Source organism: Cupressus sempervirens, chromosome 1 (assembly GCF_028749045.1).
Source record: "Cupressus sempervirens isolate cs-2001-9-10 chromosome 1, ASM2874904v1, whole genome shotgun sequence".
Taxonomy (NCBI): Eukaryota; Viridiplantae; Streptophyta; class Pinopsida; order Cupressales; family Cupressaceae; genus Cupressus; species Cupressus sempervirens.
Window position 1 is genome coordinate 507,010,878 of NC_143118.1, and position 27,980 is coordinate 507,038,857.

At 38.0% G+C, this 27,980-nt stretch overlaps 1 protein-coding gene across 3 annotated transcripts in view; it reads left to right on the top strand.

Moving 5' to 3' along the window:
* Nucleotides 1-27,980, top strand: part of LOC149578454 (mannose-P-dolichol utilization defect 1 protein homolog 2-like) — a 110,128-nt gene that overhangs the window by 37,262 nt on the left and 44,886 nt on the right. For all 3 annotated transcript variants that reach the window (XR_016364464.1, XR_016364463.1, XM_089829216.1), the window contains exon 8: nucleotides 24,638-24,777. Coding sequence is in view for 1 of the 3 variants with exons in the window: in XM_089829216.1 (XP_089685342.1) it covers nucleotides 24,638-24,741 (104 nt within the window). In the remaining 2 variants the exon portion in view is untranslated. The remainder of the gene's footprint in view (nucleotides 1-24,637; nucleotides 24,778-27,980) is intronic.

The following is a 27,980-nucleotide window of genomic DNA, read 5'->3' on the forward strand; positions in this document are numbered from 1 at the left end:
ATAATCAGAGAGTTCTCAAACTTGCCAAGAATCCAGTCTTCTATGAAAGAACCACACACGTGAAAACTTATTGTCACTTCATTCAACAACTTGTTGGAGACATCCATTTAGTTGATGTATATTCCAACAACGGATGAGACGAAAAATATCCTTACCAAGTCCCTCAATCTAGATAAGTTTGTCAAATTCAGGGGCTCTATTAGTGTTGTTGATAGATTGAGCATTAAGGGAGGGTATTAAAATAATGTTTCATTTATTTAATGCTCAATAATGTACTTTTTTGTAATTTTAGGTGATAATATCATCTCTGATTTTATTTGTAGTTTCTTTATAGAAACTTGCTCATTTTGTAAATATTGTAAACTTATTTATTTGGCGTCTTTGCTCATGGTTAATACATCAAATAATTTGCCGATTACTTGCATAATTTAGGCATCCATAAGAGTTTTAAAAAACACAAATTTAGAGAGGATCTACTCAAAACTAAATAAAACACACGTATACAAAGAGGTGGTTTCGGGAGGGGAGTGATATGATCAATATAATTCTACTTTTCACTTATTAAAACTTTAGCAATCAAAGAGCAATGATCAAGAGTAAGATCTAATAGTGCAAAACACAAAATACACACAATTTATGTAGAAACCCTTACAGGAGAAAACTATGGCAAGAATCAAGATATTGCTTCTATGTATCTTATCTTCTTTCAAGTAGGCACCAACCCATATAAGACACCAATCCTCTCCATGAGCACCAACTCAACAAGAAACACCAATCTCTTATGAATGAGAGGTATCGACCTTCCAATCTCTCAAAATAGAAGTCACCAAGCTTTGAAATATGATAAAATAGTTTGATCGACAAGTTTTCGCAACAGTTGTAATGTATGCTTTTTGAGTTAGCTTTGGAGATTATTCATTAGCAAATACAGTTGAGATCCCGAGGGCTAGGTGGGACTATCAAAGGGATCCTAGAGGCAATTGGCCCAAGAAAATTAAACTCCATGCCAATTGGAGTTCATTTATTGCTTTTATTTATTATGCGAGGTCATGATCTTTAAAGGGACTAATTTAACTATATTCCTTCCATGTTCGTAAAGTAAATAATTAAAGTATATTCATATTTGGACAAAGAAATTTTAAAAATATTCTTTCTCACCACTTATGGGTATAAGAGGAGATTAGTAAGGGAACGATTATGATTAAGTGAGGAAATGAAAAGAAACATCATATGGAGTTAGGTTTGGTGGATATACGTGAAGGAAGGATATGTAAATGGAAGAACAAAAAACAGAGGAGAGAAAAAATGGTTGTAATAGGAATGAGAGACAAATATTGATAACGTGTTTTCTGAGATTGGTCTCTTGGGATGATACCCGCACAAGATAGTAGTTTCAACACCACTCAAGTATTGGTCTTGGAGTTGTTAGGGGAGTTGGTGAAAGATTGGATGCCATTGCACTCGCATATTCATACAACTAACTATAAAAACTACATTCGATGTCATTCTAAGCTGGGCACAACAACACTGGTCTGAGTAAAGGTGTGAGTGTGGATTTATAGCTTGTAGCTGCCATAACATTTGCATAGCCGTGCTGGTCATTATGGTGACATATATTCACATAGGGGAAGATTAGAGGTTAATGTGGATATTGAGCTTTTGATGGAGTAAACACACAAGCCTCAGGTGACTTGAACACAAAAGAAGATAGTGACATCGCACTCAATATACGTCAATATTAGCATTCATCATTTTGGTGTAACACTCCCAGTTGTTTCAATTCAAGCAACAATGAAGCTCGTGCTTTGTAGAGAAGAGTAGGACGAAGACTTAGTATGGAAGGGTTGATGGATTTAGATGTGTAGCTGTGCGAAGGAGATCCAACCAAATTAGATGTAATAATTCTGCTACTATTGTCATCTCAATAGGTATGCGGTTATGATAAATTTCACGAATTATGAACTCTAATTTGAATGTATTTATCTTATTGTAAGTCATAACTTATAGGGAATAAATGGACGTGAGGCTGAAACATATGCCATGGATAGGCAGTAGGGGGTAGCACCTTGATTTGCAAAAGAAAGAAAGTATTTACCTAATTTTGATGGATTTGAAAAGACAACTGCCAGGGCATGGGTACAAAAGGTAGACATGCATTTTCAGCTGAACCCAATTTCGGAAAGAGAAGTCATTAAGTATGTAGTGTTACATTTGAATGGTCTAGCACATGAGTGGTGGCATCATGGTATGGTCACTGTGGGCCATAACTAGATTACTTCCTATATTGATTTTATCGAGGTGTTGATGGAGAGCTTTCATAAGGACCCTGAATTGCATTTTAGGAACTATTTCAACTTAAACAGTGGGGTTCAACAGACATTTTCATTGAAAAGTTTTAGACTTGATTTTGGTCATAGATATCTCTTAGAGGAGGCTATTGGTGTTAGTCATGGATGGACTTGTAGTGCCTTTGAAGGGATGGATTAAGGGTCTAAATCTAGCCACATTACAGGAAGCTATAAAAAGTCCTAGGATAGGGATCCTTCATCTTCTAAAGAAGTTTCATTCTAAAGGATCCACTTCAAAAAATATAAGGATAGAAAAAATTATCGGGTGATGGGAAGACAATTGCATGTCTCTCGAGTGATGATCAAGCAATAACCTTCAGAGTGCTAAGTGTAATGCAGAGGCAACGATCTATTACCTTGGTCGATACAGGTGCCCCACATAATTTTATATCAGAGAGATAGGTTAAGAGGACAAGACTTTAGATTGAGGGGCACGAGGGTTTTAGAGTGATAGTAGCTAGTGGACACAAACTAGACAACACTTGTGTCATTAATGACTTACGCTTGCGGATGGGTGACTACGACATTTTTGGGAAATTCTTTGTTGTTAATATGGAAGATTATGATTGTATTCTTGGCATGACTTGGATGAAGTCACTTCATGAGTTCTCTTACATGGACAAAGTAGATCTGAAATTTGAACACCAAGGTAGGAATGTCATAATTAGAGCACTAACAAATATGGGGACCTAGAGTGGTGTCACTTAGGTGGATGAAGAGATTGATTTAACATGATTAAGTATAATGGGCAACAAAGATTTTAGTGATACCAGAGGACAATGAGTAGCAAAAGCATGAGTATCCTCTACAGATATGTGGTAGAGCATATGTTAGAGCATGTGATAGTGAGTAGCGCAAGCATGAGTATCCTCTCAGGTTGGCCATCAGATAGAGGGATGGAGCATATGGTAGAGCTCGAGGGAGCTAAACTGGTGATTATTACTCCTTACAGGCATCTGATGATGTACATAGATAAGATCGAGATGGGACACATGAGACCCAGTAAGAGCCCATTTGCTTTAGTAGTGGTTCTAGTTAAGAAGGATGGGACTTTTCAGATGTGCATTAATTACAGGGCATTGAATACCTGGATTATTAAGAATAGGTACCCAATTCCTCACATAGATGAGTTGATTGACGAGCTATATGGGGCTTGCTATTTTTCCAAAATAGATTCGAGGTCAAGCTATCACCATATATGAGTTAAAGAGGATGACATAGAGAAAACAACTTTTTGGTGTCATTATGGGCATTTCAAGTTCTTGGTCATGCCTTTTGGCTTGACTAATCTGCCAACTACCTTTACACATGCATGAACAAAATAGTCAGGGATCATCAAAGGAGATTTGTGTCGATATATTTTGATGATACCCTTATCTACAACATGACTTGGGAGAGCATCTGAAACACATTGATATCGTGCTGAGCATACTAAAGTAGGAATCCTTATATGCTAAAATGTCAAAATGTGAGTTTGGAATGACTGTGTTATTATATTTGGGTCACATGATTAGTGTCAAGGGATTTTGTGTGGATTTGGAGAACCCTTGCCAATGAATAGTAGGGGTAGAACTACTATGGAATGTGGAAGGGGGCAATGCTAGTTGCTATTATGGATTGGCAACCACCTAGGAATATTTCACATTTGAGGGGATTCATGCAATTACGTTTGGCCCATCACCGCTTGGCGAAGGGGTATTCATAGTCAGCAACTCCTCTTACAAATTTGATTAGAAAGGATGCTTTCAAGTGGACAGATAGATCACGACTGTGTTTTGACAGGTTTAAGGAATTGATGAGAACTTGCCCAATTCTAGTGACTCCAGACTTCAACAAGCTAGTTGAGTTTTATTGTCATGCTTCATAAGAGAGAATTGGGGTGGTTTGATGTAGGATGAGCACCCTATTGCATTTGAGACAGGAAGGTGAGAGGTGCTGAGAGGAGTTGTAGCATTTATGACAAGGAGATGTTAGCCATTATGTATGCATTGGCTAAATTCAGACAGTATTTAGTGGACAAAAAAATTATGTTTAAAACAAGTCATAATAGTCTGAATCATTTCCTTGGGAAAAAAGAGTTAAATGGTAGACAACAACAATGGGTCAGCAAACTATAGGATTATGACTTTGACATAGTTTTCGTCAAAGGGAAGAAAACATTGTTGTTGACGCCTTGTTACAGTGACCTCACTTGTGTGCTTTGTGAACCATATCATATGATTGGAGGGAGTTGATTTCAGTGGAGTATGCAATGAACAAGTGGCCTACGAGCATCATTGATGATACTACATAAGATGAAGGGTATTTAGTGGTGAATGATTTGATTATATTTATGCATAAGGACTGAATTTGGTTTGTTCCTGGATCTGCTATTAAGCAAAAGACTTTGAGAGCCTTTCATGACTTGCCTATGTCATGTCATCAAGGATACTTTAAAACATACAGGCAGGTGAGAGAGCACTTCACACGCAAGGGTCTCAAAATGAATATAATACAACTTGTGAGATTGCACAGTTTTCCAAGTTAATAAACATGAGCACACATTCTCATATGGGTTGTTGCAGCCTTTGCCCATTCAGCAAAAGAAATGAGACAATGTTTTGACAGATTTCATCGTAGGCCTACCTAAGGTCCAAGGTAGGGATTGTATCTATGTAGTGGTGGATTGCTTGATGAAGTTTACACATTTCTTTGCCATTGCATCCATGTACACAACAATACATGTAGCAGAGTTGTTCTTTAGCGAGGAATTTAGGTTGCATGGGTTGCCTTGTACTATTGTTAGTGATCATGTTAGTAGGTTCATGAGTCTCTTTTGGTAGGACCTTTTCAAGATATGGGACAAATCTCGCCTTGAGCACTAGCTACCATGCTCAAATTGATGGTCAAATTGAGACAGTGAATAAATAGTTTGAGGGATATCTCTGCAAATAAATAGCAGGGCAGTAGAAGGCATGGGTGAAGTGAATATTGCTACAACATTACATACCACATGTCCATTCTGATGACACCATTTATGGCTCTCTATGGTTATGATGCTATGAGTTATTTATATTTGTTATCTAGTGACAACAGAGTGCCTAGGACTAGAGATCTGCTGGTGAAGAATCAGAATATCATGAAATCTCAGAGAGAAAGTATATAGAAGGTGTGGAATCAGCAAAAACAATATGCAGATCAGCACAAAGTTGAGCGATCATTTGAGGTGGGAGACATGGTTCACCTAATGCTACTACCCTATAGGCAATGCTTTCTTAAGAGGAGTAGAGCGGAGAAGTTGAAGCGATGTTGTTATGGGCCTTTCAGCGTGTTGGTTCCCAAAACTGCACATTGGAATCCTACGAGCCTTGCCTACTTGATGCTGGGATATCCAACCGGTTAAGGCCAACTTGACGGGATTGATTGATGTGATCCAAATCCCCTATGCTTCTGGCTTTGTAGAACTATGGCAGGTGTACCTGATTTTGGACAAAACACTTAGATCCAACACGTTTATAGCAGATTGATTAGAATGCGAATGTATTGAAAGTTTTCCTAATGGCAAGAATTATAGAAAAATTTTAAACCTGAAAATTATGAATTAATAAATAAATGTGATAATGTTTTAAATAAAGAATGAACACAACAAATGAATATATTAATTCCTCAATAGAAAGAAATGAAACAATTGCCAGCATATGGATTACAAATCAAGAGTAATATAAAGACCAGTGCTTAATTAAATGGGCAATCAGAGTCAATATTATAAGTTGACACGTACAACTTCATAAAGTTCAATGTATTTAAACAATAAACAAATTAACAATCCAGACGCGACGGATCAATTATATGAATGTAATTTTAAACTAGTGTAGGATGCACTTTAACTCCTATGATATGGAGACAAAGTAGACATAAATATTGAAACAATTAAATATTTCACAATATCTATTTTATCAAGTTTAAAATGCAATAATGACCTAGTCCACTTATCAGAATTTTAAAATATTTATAAAAAATAAATAAAAATATTTATAAAGGACACAACTTAATAATATTTCAATTTCGAAGTTTAAAATAAATAATTATGCCAGAAATAAAATCAGAATAAAGACACTCCTTATAGATGATCAATCTATTGCGAATTTATCCAGATCGCATACAATTCATCTAATGATTCAATCCATGGGCTTTGTCAAGAATTCATTTCTTCACCAATCGGAGTATAATACATCATAAGTGCATCATAATATGCAAAAATTAGGAAGAGTATCTCTATCTTGTCCCTTTGATTTACATCTCCTATATTTATAAATAATGAAAAGTTGTAATCGGATAGGCATACCCCTTCATGATACCTAATTACAACTGTTTGGTGATGAAATTTTTAAAACAAATAATGATAATCAAAGAAGGCGGCTTTGAAAATTATAATGGGTCTTCTAGGATTATTTGATGAATTAAATAATTAATCCATGATTTGACTAGTGTCTTCCACGCAGTATCTCAGACATAGAAGATTTTATATTTCATTTCTCCATATATATCCAACCTCTGGCTATTCAAACAAGAAACGGAATGGTGAATTTTTGGACGCAATGGTGGACTGGGCGGCATGCATGTGTCAAACTTGGCGTGTTTGTCACTTGAGGCTTCCTATCGTTTTCTTTCTAATTTGTCATTCATCTGCAAAGACACTCCTTCCGTATCCATACCATCCTGATAATTGTGCGTGTTGCTCAATGAATTTATGTTCTTGAGACTAGATATCTATGCCTCCTTTTCTATCCTCATATCTCCAAACCTCTGTCGTGCATCTCACATGCCAATGATAAGGAATGATTCAGAAGTCGCATATATCCTCTCGAGAAATATCTTTGACACTTGAAATCTAGAAGTCACTTCCTTCTTTGTGAAATAAGTTTGGCACATATTGGGGTATATCATATCTGGTAGTAATCTTCTATTGCCCTTGTCTTGATGTCCCAAATCATTTTCTGTCTAGCCGTGGATGCTTCCGTATTTCTCCATATGCCTGCATTGACAACAAAAAACCAATTAGAAATAAATTTATCGAAGAATGATTGAAGTCATGAATACATCATTCATGCTCAGACTGCTCTATGAGTCGTGGAAATTAAGAACTCCATTCCAATGTGCATTCTCCTGATAATATTTCATCTCTCCATGCTATCATGTAGTCTGATGCTTACTTGGTCTGTTCCAATTCATATTGTCTTAATATAGCTTGCATGGCATATTCTTGCAAATGAGCACTTTCTACTTCTTGTAGTATATCAGAGAGAGCCATTAACAGAGCAGATAAATTCTTCCAGATTTAATCCAAGCATGGTTAAACACTTTCAACATGTGGACTTCACTCTGTTCTGCTCTAAAATTAGAGGCAGTGGCATGATGTCCAATATCATTCCTTTTCTGAGATCACCAGCAGTGCCTTTGAAATCAAAGAAGTTGATGAAGACACCAGTAATCTGCTGCTTCAGAATTGAGAACTTCAACCAAAGTGAATGATGATATAGCTTTATATGTTTTTAGCAGGACATAGTAAAGAGTTGAGAGTGTCATTCTTTTGTCTGATTGCTTAAACCCCATTCTGCAATTTCTTATGTCTTCTCACTACCACTCTATTATATGAGAACACATTTCTTTTGAAGACTTTTCTGAAAAGCTTACCTGTTTTGTTTATGATTCCAGATTGTGTATGTGTTTAACATTATTTTGCTTGTCATTACTGAGATTCTTTATATATTCTCGTTCTGGGCAAATATGATTCAGTGTTAGCTCTTACTTTGTCAATATATGTTGTAGAGAATCACCATCATGAATATGCTCAAAAATAGTTTAATCATTTCCAGATTTCACAGGCTTGTTAAATCAATGATTATCCATAAACCAATAATCCAGACTGAAGGTGATGGCTGGAAGGAAAAAATATTGACTTTTGCCTGATCACTCTGAGATCGTTACTGCAATCACTTACTATACTGATGCTTGATTCCTTTTGACGTAATATGTTAATCCACTCATAGCTATTTAACAAAGAATTTCTAACATTACTTTTCAAAATGGAGGCACAATTTTTTGGGCTCCATCACAGCGGAAACAGGAGGATCAAAGAGGTGGCTTATGAGTTGGAGCTGCCAGCAGATAGTAAGATATAGAATGTATTTCATGTGTCACATGTCAAAAAGGCATTGGGACACAATGTGACATCGTTAGGGGAATGGGGAAACTTTATTGGTTCATGAGGTGATTTTGGACACGAGAGAGCATATGCTGTGACAAAGGACTATCAATGAATACTTGGTGCAATGGAAGGATTTGCTGAGTGAGGATGCTGTAATAATCTGAACCCGAGGAGCAATAGTATGAACTGATCAGACTCAATACAAAAGGTTTGCGCTGACAATAATCCTAACCGAGTGTTTTAACCTTTCCACGATATGGCAATGGCAACATGTATAATATGAATACTCGGATGCAAATTCAGAAATAACAGAACACACCAAAATGCATTAAAGCATGTATTCTACTCCTCCGTGTTTCTATCCACTAGTGGGCTTGTTTGGAAATATCATACAATCATATTAGAAGTCTGAATCAATAGAAATATCTTCTGATCTAAACAAGATGCAAGATAAAATAGACGAGGGAACCTGATGTTGACGTTATTGGGTTGGCCGTCTAAGCAACCACGATTGTGTTGTGCACTCGCTAAATAGTTCTTGATTACCATAGAAGATCAGACTGCTGGAGTAGCTTGCTGGCATACACTACAGCTACTATGACATCTTGAAGATCTGTTGCCACACTCTACCAATCCTCCTGCAACCTGCTACTGGAGCTTGTAACCCCCGCGATTTCTGCTATGTACCTGTAACATGTGAGTGTTCGAATGGGACAGTAGAACACCCTTCTCCCACACGCTTGATACAGTCAACTCTCTCTTCGTTGTGAGAAAAATGGATACTTGACACCTTTGAACTCTACGCCATTGTCCGACACTCGTGCATCTGATGCTCACACTGGTATTAAAACCTTCACAGCTATGCTGTTAGCTGCTGAGACCTACTACCCATATACTGAAGGTCGATCATGCGGACTCCAACTATTATCAAAAACTCCCAACTGTTTCTACTTGTTAAGCGGACTTACTTCTAGGAGCGGATCCAATAGCAATGATGTATCATAATGCAACTCCACGCCTGAATATGAATGAAGTCTCCAATGAGATGCTGGGGCTATGTCCAACTTCTCAAACTGCCTTAAGGAGTTTCGTCTTCAAGAGCAACCAGTCACATTTAAGCAACCTCTATCATTTTTGAATAATATTATATTTCATAGTACAATTTCCAAGAAGGCCTATTGCTTTTATAACCTCGATATGAGGGAGAGCACAAACAACTAAGCAATGTGGGATAAAAACCTTTTTTGTCTTTTAGTCACTTAAGTTTCCTTTGTTATAAAATGACTTTAAGTCATTTAGTAACTTTATAAATCCACTTAATAAAATAAAGTGACTAAACTTTAGAAAACCTCTCCAAACTTTAATATTTCCCCAAACGAAACCAAATAAATTCCTCTGACAGGCTGACATCCTCTAGATTAATGCCGTTAGCCTATCTGGATGAAAAGATAGACCAACGAAAGGCCTAGCACAGAGAAGGGGACATTACTGGATGCTACATGGGAGAGTGAGGTCATCTTATAGCATCTGGGACTGAGATTGCTTGGGGACAAGCAATTTCAAGGGGGGCAGATTGTAATGTCCTGTTTTTGACTTAGCTGTGGATATTAGTTGTTAACCCATACAGTTGTGGTCGCGAGGGCTAATTGGGACTATCAGAGGGATCCTGGATACGATTGGCCAAATGAAATTCCATGCCAATCAGAGTTTATTTGTTGCTTTTATTTATTGAAAGAGGTCATGATCTTTAAAAGGACTAGTTAAACTATATTCCTTGTATATTTATAAAGTAAATAATTAAAGTATATTCATATCTGGCAGCTCATTTATATTTGGACAAAGAAATTATTAAAATATTCTTTCTCACCACTTATGTGTATAAGAGGAGTTTAATAAGGAAATTATTATGATTAAGGAAATTAAAAGAAAGATCATATTGATTTGGGTGTTATGGAAGGTATGGGAAGAGTTGGGTTTGGTGGATATGCGTAGAGAAGGGAAGAAGGAAGGAGATGCAAATGGAAGAACAAAAAATGGAGGGGAGAAAAGGCTGTAACAGGAATGAGAGACAGATATTGACAGTGTATTTTCTAAAATTGGGCTTTTGGGACGATACCCCCACAAGCTAGCAGTTTTGACGCCACTCGGGGAGTGGTCTTGGCGCTGGTGAAAGATTGGATGCTATTGCATTCACATATTCATACAACCAAACTATAGAAACTACCTTTGATGCCATTCTTAGCTTGACACGACAACACTGGTCCAAGTATAGGTGTGGGTGTGGTTTTATAGCATGTAGCTGCCATAGTATTTGGAGAGCTGCGTTGTTCATTGCGGTGACATATATTTGCACATGGGAAGATTGGAGGTTAATGGATACCGAGCTTTTGAGGGAGTAAATGCACAGGTCGCAGGCGGCTTGAACACAAAAGAAGAGAGTGAAGTCACATCTGATATATGTCATTATTAGCATTCATCATGCTGGCGTAACATTCCCAGCCGTTTAAATTCAAGCAACAGTGAAGCTCATGCTTTGTAGAGAAGGGAAGGATGGAGACTTACTGCAGCAGTGTTGATGGACTTAGATGTGTAGCTGTGCGAAAGACGACCAACCAAATTAGACACAATAATTCTACTGCTATCATCATCTTAATGAGTACGCAGTTATAATGAATTTCCTGAGCCGTAAACTCTAATTTGAATGTATTTATCTGATTGTTTAAATAGGCAGACATAGTTTTTCTACTGTGGAAAGAATGTTTTGATAGTCCTGTTAGTTAGATATTTGTATACTGCAATGTTATACACTACATGTTGAACAAACAAGTGGATTTAAACCTGCATAATCAAAGAAGAGAAACAGATAGGAAAAAACAAAAAATAGACATACAGAGGTATTACCACTGTAAACTGCATATTTGGGAAAGGTACATACTTTGAACTAAAGTAGTACAACAGGGTGGGACATTTCAACAATCTATTTTATGAAAAATCTAAATTGTATATGTTGTAAGAGTGAAATCTCTTGGATAAAACAAACCCACTTAGTGCCAGTCACCGTTTTGTCCTTGGGTTGTGGGACAAGTTCCCAAGTTTCATTTTTCTCAATCTGATCCAGTTCTTCTTCCACAGCCTTGATCTAGTGTTTTTCTTCACTTGCTTCTGAAAAGTTCTTTGGTTCAGCTTTGGAAAGCAAACATAGATTTGTATGTTTTGCTGTATTGACAAGCCTTCTAGTTTGACTTTCTGTGCCTTTGTCTCCAGTGGTTTAAATCTTCAAGATTATCTTTTTTTCAGATCTAGACGGTGTCTTTGATGGTGCCTTTTATGGAGCCTTTGGTGTCCTTTGGTCAACTTCTCTAGTTTCAGTTTCTTCTTTACAATTTTCTTCCTTTCAATAATCTCTTTCTAGTACTATCTCTTTTGATATCTTTCTTTGTCTATTCTTACATTTGCATTTTCAACAACTTTGTGCAATCTTTAGTTATAGAATTTGTAAGCTCTGCTCCTCACATCCAAGGAAGATACCTTTGCCACTTCTACAATCAAATTTTCCTAAAATCTGTATCATCTCTTCTTTTATATAACACTTGCTTCCAAAAATCGTGAAGTACTTTACTATTGCAGACCTTCCCTTTCAAATATCATATGGAGTTTTGCTGTTAGTCACCCTTTAGTATAGCTCTTGCCACTCCTTCAATTTTTTTATTCTTTCTCTCAACTACTTTATTTTTCTGTGGGGTTCTTGCATCTTAATATTGTCTCTTTATCCCATACTGTTCACAGTTTTCTTCAAATCATCCTGATGTAAATTCTCCTCCTATATCAGATCCAAGGCATTTGATCTTAAATCCTATTTCATTCTCTACTAAGGCTTTAAATGCCTTAAACTTCTTAAAAGCTTCAGATTTTTCTTTAGAAATCGTACCCAGGTCATCTTAGAATAATCATCAAAAGAATATGAAATAACTCTCACCTTGGAAGCCTTTTGTCCTCGTTGCTGTGGATAAATGATGCGAACAAGTTCTAAAGGGTTTGATGTAGGATATTCCTTATATTTGAAGCCCATCCTTGTTTGTTTGCCGTCTGTGACATTTCCCTTACAGATTGGAAGATTTTGCTATCTTCGACATGTCGCTTACTACTTGCTCTTCGCTGATCATCACAATGTTATCAAAGTTGAGGTGTCTCATCCTTCTATGCCACAACGAACTCTCATCTTCATGTCCCACATAGCATCACTCACTTTTGACATTCATTGAGAATGTGCAAATTACCATCTTTTCTATAATTGTATCAACTATAATAGTCTAACACGAAAATCTTCAACTAGTTCTCTACATATCAAGTTTAAGTTTTTTGATCCAAAATAAAACAGTTAAATTTTCAATGCATTTTTTTGTAGTTGTATGAGGTTCTCAAAGTTATTACATCACAAATTTTAATCTAGTACAACTTTCATAAATGGCAAGTACATATATGTGATTAATCCATTAAACAAAGGGAAACGACAAGTATGACTTTTAAGGAACTATAATGCAACTATTTAAATTCAAGCATAAAATCTATATATGTACTTAAGTTATAAAGCTTGAAGCAAAGAAAAGAGTAAAAGTACTTACAATGTTCAGATGTGGCTGGTGGCTGGCTGCTATGAAGGTCGTGTATCAGGTTTGTTTTGTAGTCTTATCCTTGTCTCAAAAGGGGGGAAAGGTATCACTCGGGTGTTTGTCCACCCAACCATGGATCTTGCTTGATCCCCCTTGTCCACTTCATCACCTGAAGCGGACCTGGCCCTCTGCAAGGGATGGTAAGTGGTGGTGTCAAGATTCCTAGGATTTGGTGTAAGAATACCTACAACTTGGTCGCGCCCTGTAGCTAATTGTTAACCTGGTACGACGCCTGACTAGAGTTGTAATCGGTGTTCTTATTCTGACTGCCATTTAATATGCATCTTGCCCAAGGATTTAATCAAGTTGGAATCAACGTCTCACCCTTCTCTCTTGACCTTAGTTTAAGGAATACTTCCCTAAGTAGTTTACCCTGATGGTAATAAGCCTATGATTGTAGTTATCACGTTGGTAAGGTTCACTTTTGTTGCCTGAAATTCAACAAGAGAGTTAATAAACTTGGGTTATGCCAAGCAACAATGTTAACAGCTAGTATTATCAATTCCACCTTTAAATCTGGTTTTCTAGTTCTAGGCTCTCAATTTTTTGAAACTTCCTTTACACTTTTCTCAATATTGTTATTGTGATTAAGCAGTGGTCAGTCTTACCTATTGCTGTAGCATTCTACTACATGAACAGTTACTTGGAATTTTCTTCACATGGCATAAATCCAAATCCCTGTCCTCGGGTTAACAATATTTAGCCAGCTTGAGGCATCATTGGATGAGGCAAGTAGATTGATATTTTATGGACTTGATTTCCTGAAATCAACTTAGCAAATGCTGTAGAGTTTAATGAATGATACATACTTCATGATTTCAGATGTTTATGAGTCTTAAATAAAAAATAGAAGAGGCCCCCTTGAGAGGGGATAACAGAATTTAGAAGTTCTGACAATAAGTAGATACAGGCTTCCTACAACTGCAGAGACGTAATCCATATGATAGTTATGTTTATCTCCTCATTTATTAATTATTACCAGATTTGTCCTTAGTTATCCAACTCATAATAGCACCGGGAAGTCCATCTTAGTTTATGAGACAGGTTTACGTCATTATGGCTCCTCTATTTCCTGCGATTGATTCAGCTGGTTTGGTTTTGAGCTAAGTTGCCGGTTTGGGTTTGGGTACGGATTCGGGCTTGAGATTTGGGTTCCAAATTCGTCCAATTTTTATGGGTTGGGTTTGGATTTGTTTGGGGCTCGTACGTACAAGTGTGTGTGTGCACGTGCGCAGGTCGGTGTGGGTGTGTGTGTGCGTGTGTGTACAAGAATATATGTTTTACAATATGTATATGTACGTATATGCAGCAGTAAATATGTCCATACACCACTATGCTAATAGTAAAGAAACATAGTGAAATACACCATATCAATTTTCCAGTAAAAAAATGTCAACTTTAATAATCAGCCATCAGGATCAAATATCATAAAAAATAATCAAGCAAATCGTCATCATTCTGCTGTTGCAAATTAGAAGTACAAAAAGTAATGCTTTAGGCCTGTTTAAGGCCAAGGTTGTGATTGTGCCATATTCTTAGCTTCACGCATTAGCTGTGATACTTGATGGTTCAAAGAAAGAAGCTTTGGACCAGAGTCCGGACTGGATGAAGCCAAGAAAACAGCCTTTGGATCCAGATTTAACCACATAAAAGGTCTCTTTAGATTTGTTTCAATCTGTAGTTTTCTATACATATTAGCATATATCCACAAATTAAGGTGTATTACATACATCCATAATAGATGTCTGTCACTTTTATTCATCCTGATTCTTCTCAAGTAGCATTTTAATTCAAATTAGATATGATTAGTAATTTAAGCCTAATCATGTGCTTGAGTCTAATTCTAAGTCTAATTTGCCATTAAAATCTTTTTGAAAAAGTAAACAAAAGGTATTTTTTGACCAAATTCTCAGAAATTCTGCGCGGGTTCCTATGCTGGAGTCCAAAGTCACTCAGAAGTTGTTTGAATTCGGTCAGGGTTTCTATAAGAGAATTCCCAACAAAATTCAGTCTCTGTGGTAGACTTCTGACAGAATCTGACAAGGACTGGACTTTTGATAGAATTGAACCAGGAATTCCTAGGTCTAAGAGAGAATCTGGTAACTTCGGTTTTGAGCAGAAGCAGGGTGCGTTACCTGATGAATCTCTATAGCCATATGGGGCTATAGGACTAGTGAAGGTCAGTGCCAGATTTAGGTGTTGTACTAAGCAGAGAGAGCTGCTGTGTTAAATGAAGCGAATACTCCTCATAGTCTCTAGTTCCTTCATTGTGTGACTATTGAATTATGCACAGTTGGTGACTTTCCACTTTACTGCTAAGCCCCTGATGATAGGTATTAGGATCCACTTCTTTCTACTATGAAATGGTACTTTTCTACACACTACAGCTCCAGCACTGCTTAGACAGATATGGCTTTGGGAGTGTTACGATTTGGAGCAATAATACAAAACCAACTTCTTTCGGCTATTTTGTGAAAAACACAATCTTTTTTCTTGTCTTCCTTTACCCACCCATGCTCGGTGAAGAAGAGAATGAACACAAAATCTTGAATTCGTTTCCTATGAACTATCAACCTTATTCTTGTTGCTTTTATATTTGCTAGGCTCTCTTCCTTAGTCGATCAAAGGTATGACAGGGCACATAAAACCCACCACCCTTCATCGTGCCAAGAAGATTGTGCCGTTCGGTGCTCAGATTAATGTTTAAATCTTTCATTTACATTACAAGATCATATCCAACTAGAAATATCGTAATTCCACCATCGCAAGGTCACATTTATCAAATGACTAATAAAACAGTATTCCAAACTATGAGTTGGTCAAGGATTTTAAATACTCCACGGAGGTCTAGAGTGTCCAATTATTTTACTGCAATTTCTCAAATAACCCTTAATAGATGCTAAGTGGTATTTAAATGGAGATAAGATCGGGACAAGGTTATAAGAAGGGTTGCCTAGGTGAATTCATAAAAGTTGAGGGATGATATACTGAAAATATATATTTCTCAATTAAATCACTTAGTTAAATGTATTTGACCTCCACTATTTGATTTCCTAACTTCCTTTTCAGGAATAAATTCAAGAGGATTAGATTTTTAATGTCATTAATCAATGATGTAATAATTGAATAGGATAGAGTCAAAAGTGTTCTGGCACCTAGTTATCGTGGCATGTCTATATCAAGACCTATTGGAAGTGGTTGCAAGGTTGCATATGTCTGTGGCATCAGATTTTACCAGTTATGTTATTTTGTGTCTTTGGACACTACCATTTATCATCCGCTTTTCCTGGTGATACCTCTTCCCTTTTTGGGATTGATCACAGTACTTCCTGCGTCCAATTTCAGAATAAAGGTGGTTAGACCATAACAATAAATTTGAGTAGTAAAAACTTCAACATGTGTCAACCTTTTCTTTTACTCAATATGAATTGATTTTAAACTGTGTCAAATCATTTGATCAAATCTAGTTCATTAATATCCTTAATTAGAATTATTGTTTACCGTACTGGTAAAAAAATCAACGTATACAGACAATGGAACAGAATAGCAAAATTATATTCGCATATGCCAGACATTACATTATGCTTCATAAGATGACTAATTGAAGATGATAATCCCCCTTTTACAATGATCCGAGACGGGATATAAATACTATCCGCTGAACCTTCCCGGAGGAGTCCATCGGCCACAAACATTATGTCCACTACAAACTATTTACCCGTCGGCTACAAAATACAAAACACCGACGACAATCATTCCGTCGGCTACAGAAACACCGCTGGGACCATCCAGTCGACTGACACCATCCCCCCAAAAAGAAAAGTCTTCTCCGGACGACAATTACAAAATATCTGAAACAAATTAACAAACAAAATACATTGATAGAGTGACTACAACAAAAAATCTGCTTCTGTCACATCACTTCCACATTCATCCCGTTACATCTGTAGCCTTTGCTAACACACTACTGTCTCCTCAAGCTGACCTTGACAGCCACTTGTGCTGCTTTCTCTGCTTTCAATTCCTCGGTACCCTCAGCCAAGTGTCACTGCGCTGCCTCCAACAGGATGATTAGCTCCTCTCGAGCTCTCTACGCATCCACCAAGACAGCCTCCCGGCCAACACCTACTCCCAGTGCCTCTGATACACAGAAAGTTCATGCCTGCAGCAACTTCAACTCTTCTCAACTGGTCAGACTCCCACGACTGATATCCGCAACGACTGGGGGTCCAGAGGGCAACACCCTCGGTGGGGTCGAGGGGCAGCGCCCCTCGCCGCCAAGACCAAATTAGCACTTCGCAACCCACACAGAAATGCACGGAGCACACCATCTTTGTCATTTTCTGCCGATTCTACACTCTTTCTGGCAACCACGGATGCGTCCCTTTTCCTTTGGCATCGTCTGTAACTCATTCTGAACAATTTGAATCTGTTGTCGGTTTTTTTTTTTTTTAATGAGTTTCCTCCATTTGTTACCCCGCGGAAGAGGCCAACAAAATTATGCCGTAACCAAGCATGCCTTTCCCACCGACCTCCGACCTCCGACAAGCAGATAACCACAGGAGGAATCTTGAATCCGACCTCCGCAAATAAGGCAAAAAATTATTCCATAGCAGATCAAAAAGGAGAGACAACCCGCATGGAACTCAGAGTGCGGCAGTAAGTTAAAGGAGGGAATCGAACACGAGCTTCTGAGCTTGAAAACGGCGTGAATAACCCGTGGAAAGAGGACCTCTGGACAGGCTACTGCGGACAGGTGCCTGCAGAGCACCTCCCGTGGAACACCTCCCACGGACAGGTGCCCGTGGGGCACCTCCCGCGGAGGAGGTCCGCGGAACACCTCCCGCAGACAGGTGCCTGTGGGGCACCTCTCGTAGAGGAGGTCCGCGGAACACCTCCCACGGACAGGTGCCCGCGGGACACCTCCCGCAGAGGCTTTTTATTTTTTTAGTTTTTTTTATTTTTCAATTTTTTTTTCTTTTTGACAGAAATAAAATAAAATAGAAAGACAACACCTCAATTTTGCCTCCAGGCGTCGCCATTCTGCAACGACGACGGAGTCAGCTGGCCATTCTGTGACAGCGACGGAGTCTTCTTGGCACCATATATTTGCAATTTAAATTCGTTGACTATCGAAGGCATCTCTTGCTCGTCCAATGTCTCCAATTTTATCACCCGATTGTCGCCGACCTCTCGGGTCTGATATGGTCCAACCCATCTTGCCTTAAACCTTTCCTGTTTAATTTCATCCCGACCGTCGTACTTGAGTACCAACTGCCCCGGCAGAAACTTGTTGAGTTTGAGATGTTTGTCATGCTAGGCCTTACGTCTGTTCTGTCACCTCCGTTGCCCACTGTGCCTGCGGTCATCGCACATCTAACTTATTTCCTTGTTGTCGGCACCCTTCAACTAATTTTATGGTGCAATGCATTCTTTTCTTCTTGTGTGGTCCGTTTACCATGTACCGGACGATGGAATTTTTCTTTTTTCTGGGTCTGTATTGTATGTCCTTCCCTTCTTCAGCCATAACCTCCTTTGTGTCATCTGCTTCTCTGTATTTCTCCGGACACTCATTTTCCTCCTTTTTCTCACCTTTGTCGACCCTTAGCATATTACAACTCGGAAAGAGTTCGTAGACTTCTATTTGCCAATGGTAAAGACCATTCACTGAGTCTAGGTCGTCGTCATTCGATCCTTCGTCTAGTCTCAATATTCCTTCTTCGTCTGGTTCCATTCTCCTCTTTCCTTCGTCGTCATTTCTTTCATCGTCACTGTCGCCTTCACCTTCTGAGTCTGACGATGCTGCCTCCTCACCTACCATTTGTGTGTGCAAGTCAATTATGAATTTTTTGCCTCCGTGCTCCATTGATAGGGTACTTCGTTTCCAATTATGTTTTACTTTTGCTTGCACCAACCAAGTCTGTTCGAGAATAGCATCATATCCTTTTCTTTTCAATGGAATGACCACAAAATCCAATAAAAATGGTTGCATTCCAATAGTTACCGGTTGCACTTTCAAGATTCCCAACGGTTTGATTCCATGTTGGTCTGCCGTGAGCAACTGAATTGTAGGTGGCCACAGCGTTGGCTTTCCCAACTTCTTCCAAGTATCCTCCGGCAATACATTTACACCGGACCCTCCATCAACAATTGTGTCTGTCAGAACATTTTTCAAAATCCCCATCTCGATGACCGCCGGATGCCGTCCGGATGTAAGTGCTAGTAGCATTGGGTCTGTTGTCATCACTTCCCTACTGTCCTTTCCTGTGTCCTCCGTTGCTTCCGAAAATGGTGTATGATTCAGAATGACCGTCCGTAACTGGGGCATTGTGAGAAGGTCACTGATCTTGACCGGTATCTCCGTTTGTAAGATTTTCCGTACAATGTTTTGTTCTGCGAAGTTCCTTGCCAGGTGCCGGTGATGTCCTTCAACTGAGATGTCCCTGCCGATGATGCCTTTGCAATTTCCGCCTGCACTTCCCCCAATTTTCTCTTTTCCTCTGCTTGCCTCCGTGTAATTGCCAGAACCTCCTCTACATCCATGCTGACAGTGATCAAGTTTACTCCAGACTTTGGACACTTGGAATCTTCGTGATCGCCGGGTCTGCACCATCTGCATAATAATTTCGGTGTGTTTGCCGCTGTACAATCCCGTGCAAAATGCCCCCACAAATTACATGCTCGGCACTGAACGATCGGCCGTCCATTTGCATCATACTGGGTTTGACTTCAGTTCCCATTATTATTGTTATTGTTCGCATTGTTGTTATTTTGCCCTCTATTATTATTCCTGTACCCTTCAGATGTGGCACTTGCACTATTCGTATTTCTGCTACTGTTCGACGGGGAAGCCTCTTGTGTAAGAAGCACCTGCGGAGATCCTCTTGTCTTCATGTTAAAGGGGCACTCTTTTGTCAAATGGCCCATGATCTGATAAATGTCACAGAATTGGTTCTTTGGACACGATCTTTTAGTATGACCGTCGGCCTTACACTCCGTGCACCACAGCTCACTGCCTTTTGGCTCCTTCTGCATGTTTTTAAACTCCATCATGCGGATCATGTCTTTCTGTAAGGCGCGGACCTTCTTGCTACTGCCTTCATCGTCGCTGCTATCTTCTCCGGTAGGCTCATCGTCATCAGAATCAGATGAGCTATTGTTCTTCTTCTTCGTTTTCTGCTCACTTGCGAGATCCAATGCTCTGTTATAAGCTTCCGTGTATGACGACGGCGGCGCAATTTTCATTTTCTTTCACAACTTCGAACGTAGGCCTTCCATGAACCATCTTTTCTAAAGTCCGTCTGCTAGCTTACTTTCCATTTTATTTATCAAATCTTTTAATTTCCTGGCGTAAATGCGAACGGTTTCGTTCTTACCCTGCTTAGTATTGAAGATCTTTGCTACAATTTCATTATCATACCGCAACAGTTTAAATTCTGCCAGAAACTCCTTTTTAATGTTATCCCAATTGTTTAGCTTTTGTGGATCTGTATTAGTGAACCAATCAATTGCTTCGCCTCGTAGGGTGGCCGAAAATTGCCTCATCCAGTCGTCTTCATCAGTTATCCCATTTGCCTTCCAGATCGTTTCACATGTTTTGCAATGTCGAATGGGATCGGCCGTACCATCGCCATTGAACTTCAGCAGTTTCTCTTTTGGTCCCGCCATCACAATTGGTTTCTGTAAACAGGCGTTGCTCGGTCCTGCAACACTGGCGCTCTTCACTCCCGCACTGGTGGTCTGCACTCCCACACCGGAGGTCTGAACTCCCACACCGGAGGTCTGCACTCCCACACCAGCAGTCTGAACTCCGACACCGGAGGTCTGAACTCCCACACCGACGGACTGCTTTCCCACACCGACAGACTGCACTCCTACACCGTCAGACTGTTTTCCCACACTGTCAAACTCAACAACTGCGAACCTTGGTGAAGAAGGGTGTTCTGAAGTTATCCCCTGTGGAAGTATATCCCGGACGAAGAGTTCACTCCACGCTCTTGCTCTGTCGGCACTCCGAGCCGTGCGAGTCGATACTCTTCCGTCTTGATTCTCTTCCCTCTACAAACACAAATTCAAAAAATCCTCCCGTGCTTCTTCCACCAATTCCACCCGCTGCCGAGTTTTCTCCAACAAATCTTCTGTGCTTCGGTTTCCGTCGGAACTCTTTTGAAATCTCCGTCGACGTTCGGCTTGCTGTGCCAGAATTAAATTCTCTTGCGTAGTATGGATTCCATCTTTTCCCTTGACCTTATTCCGATCCTTGTTAAGCTGATTTGGCATTAATCTTCATTCCTCCCACCTTCCAGGTTCATAAGGCAACGACGCCAAATGTTTACTGTACTGGTAAAGAAATCAACGCATACAGACAATGGAACAGAATAGCAAAATTATATTCGCATATGCTAAACATTACATTATGCTTCATAAGATGAATAATTGAAGATGATAATTCCGCCTTTACAATGATCCCAGACGGGATATAAATACTATCCGCCAAACCTTCCGGGAGGAGTCTGTCGGCCACAAACATTATGTCCGCTACAAACTATTTACCCGTCAGCTACAAAATACAAAACACTGACGACAATCATTCTGTCTGCTAAAGAAACACCGCTAAGACCATCCAGTCGGCTGACAATTATTACACATCAAAATGAAGTTAAAATCATGTAATTCCCAATCACATAATATCCTTGGCTTTGGAAACCGGAATCCGCCTGGGCACAACTTGCCAAACCAGGGTTTAGTCCATATAAAATCATTTAGGGCACAAAACTTAAACCATTGTATAGTATAATACCACTTATGGCATTAAAACCACAGTTTTACTAATTTCAACCCGCTTAGGGCACGTTTACAAAACCACTGTTAAAGTAAAAGCAAATCAACTAGGTCATAAAATATTATGAGCCATGAAACATAGCAGTATCAAAGGGGGGTGTGACAATAATTATTTTACATCCTCTCGAATGAAATGTGAAGGTGTGCCCTTGGTTACACATTTGACTCACATATAGTAGATTATGCTTTAATCCTTCATTATGCTTTAGTCGTTGGAGTCCTTTTAGCTCTCTTGCTTTCCTGTTGTAGTTCTTGAGTCCTATTGACGTACTTGGGTGATTTGTGGATGTGTAGAAACTTTCTTTGTTTCTTTTTGTGACTAGTGCCATAGCCATTGTTTATTGATTTTGTGAGAAGATTATAGAGGGCATACAATATAGTAAACCCTTTTTAACTCCCCTTTGGTCAGTGCTTGGTTCTGTTCGGTGTTTTTGTAAATCCCCCAAGGGTTGCCCAAAGACTTGTTACAATTAATATGTGACCCGCATGACATTGCTATATTAAAGTCATCTTCAGTCAAAAGCTTTTGATACATGCATGGATGAATTCACTGCCATTCGTTAGTGACATGCAAAACATACCATTTTACTTATGGTTATATGTGTGCTGATCTTTGTGCTTGATCAAATTCATTCTTTTTGTTAGTAAGAACTGCCACCCTTAATTTCATGTTACAATAGATTCTGGCAATCTATTGCTGCTTTCATCTACCCCAATGGACCTCCATAAGATGATTCAAATATTGTGCTATCATCTAAGCTGTAACAATTCTTAGTGTACTAGTTCTGTTACTCCGAGTCTTGTTTTCATGTTTCATATCAATTCTTGATATGAAAGGAACTTCAGTTTTTCTAGGTAGTGGTTAGCTTCTTTATTCGGCTTCCTATTAAACTTTCTAGATTATTAAATTATCTGCATTTGGCTTAATTCAGTCTATAATCCTATATTAATTTCTTCTTGGGAGGGCTCACCTATTCCTTTTGTTTTCTATCAACAATGGTTTACTTCCAAGACTGCACCTAGATACTTTTGTTTCATGCTTATCAGCAATTCTCTTTGTATTTGTGCAATGTTCCTCCATTCCTGTCTTGTTTGTGTTCTATTACTGTTACACTTGAAATGAAATTAACATATGCATAATGGTCAAAGGTTAGATAGCTTGTATGTGGTTCACTAAACATATAGAGTGCCCAAAAAAAATTAACTGTTTTTGAAATAAAAAGCAACAAAAAACAAGGGGGTCGGCCCTTACAACCAAAAAACTGGTAACCAACACATTACCAATACTAGCACATTACCAGTAGAGACCAGTAGAGAACCTTAACAGAATGAAGTAAAGTTCCACTAAGCCATAGTAAAACATATGCATGTTACCAACCAGCATAATAATATGAAGAAAACCACCTAAACTATAGTAGCAATCCAATAAGTCCATCAAATTACGAGAGTTCATCATAAAAACTATTGACATAACCATGCCTACCCAAGTCTGAGCAACAGCTGAAAACCAGCAAAACCAGAACCAGCATATAAACATACAATTTTGGATCCGAGGATCCCCAAAATCTAGAAAACTTAATTAACAGTTTTCTCCTTTCCCTTCGCAGCGAGCAGAATCCGAGCCCAGTCATCCACAAGGAATTTAAAGAGGAGCTTATGATCCTCCGTATTCATTCCAGTGTCCTCCTTCTCCTGAGCCAGCAATTGTAGGGTAGTGGCAGCAGCGTGGGTGACCTTAAGGGCAAATTTAGAGAAGGGGAAGAACCCTTCCTCTAAAGATTTAACCCTCTTTTCCAATTTGGCATATGCCTCCAATTGCTCCTCGGTCTCTTCCTTATTATCTGCTTCCACCTTCTTAGCTTCCTCTTTAGCATTCTGTGCCTGGTTATCATCCTGCGAAACCCTAGGGTTAGTAAAAACCTTAAGTTTATCTTTGGCTAGGGAGGATATAGTGATGGGGGAAGTTTCCACTTTTCTGCTATCCTCACAGAAGGTAATGGGCTGAAGAGTAAAGCTAGCAGAAACATGGGTAGTCTCTGTGGTTGCAGCATTGCCAGCTTTGTTAATAAATCAAATTTGTCACAGTTTGTTACAAATCCCAAAGAAGTTCATTGAGTAAGATAATTTTTTTTGCATCATGATCAGGAATCTATTTTGAAGTTTTGTCATATTTGTGTAGAGTCTAGACCATGCTTACAGGCCAATCTATAACCAAACGCCTAAAGAATGTTTTTTGATTTTCTGTTCTCTAATTGTGAATCTGAGGATTAGAGTTGTGTCATATGATTTAACTTCATATCATTTGCCAAACCTCCTTCTCTGCTGGTTCTCATCATAAATGCCAAAGATTTTCATTGCCAAACCTCCATATCTGCTGGTTCTCATCATAAATGCCGAAGATTTTCATTGCTTGATTAGATTGAGGCAGACAAATGTGGCTTTGTTTCTCTACTATCATCAGGTCTTGCATATGTTCTTCTTACATGCTTCGAGATTCTAGCAGACTGGTATTTATGTGCCTTTTGTATAAGAAAGCAAATTGACAATGTTTAAATTTGTTTCCTGTGATTTGATCCCTTAACACTCGAAAGTGATTGCTGGCAGTGTACTTGGTATCTTCATGAATGGAATATTAGTTTCACAGATACTTGCCTACCATCAATCAAGTGCTAAGAAGGACAAGAAGATAGAATGATGCCATTAACCATGGTGCATTTCACAGATGTTAGTGGTAAGTCTTTACATCATTAAATGTATAAAATGTTCTTTCTTAGGAATTGTAATTGACTGAAACACTGATATTAAAATGACTGATAGAAAATAATTTATTCCATTTGTCTTAGGCTTTTTGATGTAACTTTGGCACTGGGCATCTTACATTCATAAATATTAGAATCTGTTAATATTTTAAGCTTTGAATAGCTAAGAGTTTCTACCTAAGTTGTTCGTTTGGGTGCTGTCAATTATTTTCCTGGGCCTGGTACATTTGGTCATGGTTTTACCACATATGTGTGTGTGTGTATAATTGCAAAAGGAATTTAGAATTGAAAAACATAGCTGATAGTGATAATGATAATTAATAATGTCAGATTAGTACAAAACAGAATAAGTAATTTTCATGTTGCTTTTCACTGAAATCATCATTTCAGCATTTGGTTCATTTGAACCACAAGCAATTGTAGTTCCGATCTTAACCATCCAAGTTGACACGCTTAAAGATTACATCCCGTTTCTTCATTCCCCTTTCAGTGTAGTCTACTTTCTTATGTGACAAGAAGTGGAAGTTGGAATGCACGTAGATCAAGTCTTCTTGTTTTTTTGGCTGCGAACTGGTTGTGCTTAATTGAGTTGATATAGGAGTATGCACACCGATTTTGCTCACTTGAAGAACTTGCAACCTGTTGAAATTGAAGATAAAAAATACAACATTTGTATTTATAAAATGTATTATAAAAAATAGAAATAATGTAAAAATGCTGACTGGGGATCATAAATAAAAAACTTGTGGCTTGACAAAACTAGCAGGCCCAAATTTGTCTTGGACTTGGTGACAGGACATAAACTTGTCAAATCTTGGTGAAATTCCCAAATGTTAGAAAAACTTGGAATCAGATCAAAATCACTAAAATTTGGGTCAAATTAGTGTTACAAGACATGGACTTGGACTCAACTCAGATTTGGCAAGCTGATTTTTGACTTAGACTTGAGCTCAAACTCAGTGTTCAAACTCAGCCATGAATTGATAAATTGAAAAAACCTAAAGCATAGAGATTTTTAAGGATTTAAAACATTCATCATGCATCTTTTAATAAATAAACTTTAAAGCTACAATAAACTAATCAAATAGAAGCTACATTGATCACATGCACAAATACACGAGTCATGAATATCAAAGTGAGTTTGAGTTGAAGGAATCAACATATTTAGATGTATAAATATTGCTAGGTATATGTAAAACTCATGGATTATAAGTCCATTTAAGGAAAAAAAAATATCGAAACTAAAAGTCTATGGCGTAGAGGATCTTGTATCACTCATCCTAACATTCATAGTTATATGGAAAATCCTAGCATGAGCATCTGGGATATGTTCTTGATGATAATACAACCATGATGTTGTCTATGTATCAATGCCACAAACATCCAAGGGGTCTACTTGTGCTCTATCTTCTTCTTCTATTAGGTTACTACCTCTCTCTCTAGGTACTCTTGATCAACCTATGCATGGTCTTCCTTATGGAAGATGAGATCCTCAACCTTGGGAATACAATTTAATTGTGGATCAACCTCCTTCGAAGTGGTGGGAGATAAGCTGGTGACCACGATTTGTTTGTGACATAGGTGAAAATTAAAATGAATATAAATAAGATCTTTCAACTATTGCATTGACAACCTGTTGAGCTTCAGAGTAACTGCTGAAACATACTTCAATTGTGATCTCAAGACAAAATTGTAATCTTTTGTAAGTTTGACAACTTAGCACCAAAGCTCTTCCACCACGCATTTGAAATAAGAATAATAAACTCAATCTCATTGTAAAATTTTGGATTTCAACATTAACATAAAAAAGAGAAACTTTTAAATTTTTAATTGTAAGTCACAGTTTTAATAAATTTTTATTTGGCTGCAATGTGATCTGAGTTGCCTTGCAAAGAGATCCTCTTGTGCAACTCTGTAGATCCCAATTTCAAAGATCATTATAGCTCCAAATAGAGGATTAAGACCATTTGCTCTATACAATTGTGTAGAGCCCATTTAAAACATTTTCATTTTGTTGAAATATGAATGTAACTGGAACACTAGATTCAATAAATAGGCAATTACATGTAAAAGATTGTGAAGTTGAAGGTGTCATTGTTGATTGATGATGTTTCTAATTAGATGGTATTAATTAGAGCTGCTAGAAACTTCTTTGCCCTTCCTTGGGCATGCGTATTATCATTTGTATTACAGATAGGATATGACATTGATACACATTGGATTCCCTACCCACATGCCTAAAAATCCTTATTTTTTCAACTGTGCCAAATACTATGCGATTTGATTTAAAAAAAAATTGACATAAATTTTCCTTAATTTAAAATAAAATTCAATCATGCAATTTTTTTAGCTGGCATAAACAAAAACCTACGCCAAATAAGGAAAACAAATGAAATGTTTTTTTATTTCAGCTACCCATTTTTGGGGTTATCTTCAAAGCAACTCTGCCATTTCTTGAATATTTTAAATATTTAAATCAACTTATAATAATGTACTTAGCAATTATATGTTTATATTGCTTTTGAAGTAATGAAAATATCAAGTAATAACTTAGAAAATTGTGTAAAAAATGTGTATTTGTTTTTTTATGCATGTCGTATCCAAGCATATCCATATTGGGGTCTTAAAAATGGTTGTATTTGTATCTGATGCCATACTTGTATTTGTGCAACTTTGATATTTATCCTTGATCTCAACATAAATGAATCTAATGGCCTCCTTGGCCATATCAGTGCCCTCATATATATAGCTTGTTGCAAGCTTCGGCTTGTCAACAACTCAAAGGAAACAACTAAAGGCTTTGTGAAACTATTGTTAAGCAATAACATAAGTGTGGACAAAAAGAAACAAATTGAATGGAGTATTTAACAAAAATAGAATTGAAATATGAGCTTATCTCTATGATCTCATCCATTGCAAGTTAGAAGTACTGGTCTTTGAAAACCAGTCAATCACATCAATCTTTTCATTTGTTTTAACATGCGATGATATAAATAATTGCTAATAAATATGCGTCTTAGAGAAATCATTGGCTGAATCATAGAGTATAACATGATAAAGTTTGTTGAAAAGTAGATTATTCTTGGACAGGCGAACTCCTTGTCCATGTATTTCCTCAGCAGGTAGAAGACCCAAGTGATTTTATGTATGTATTTACAAATGTTCCTATCATGCT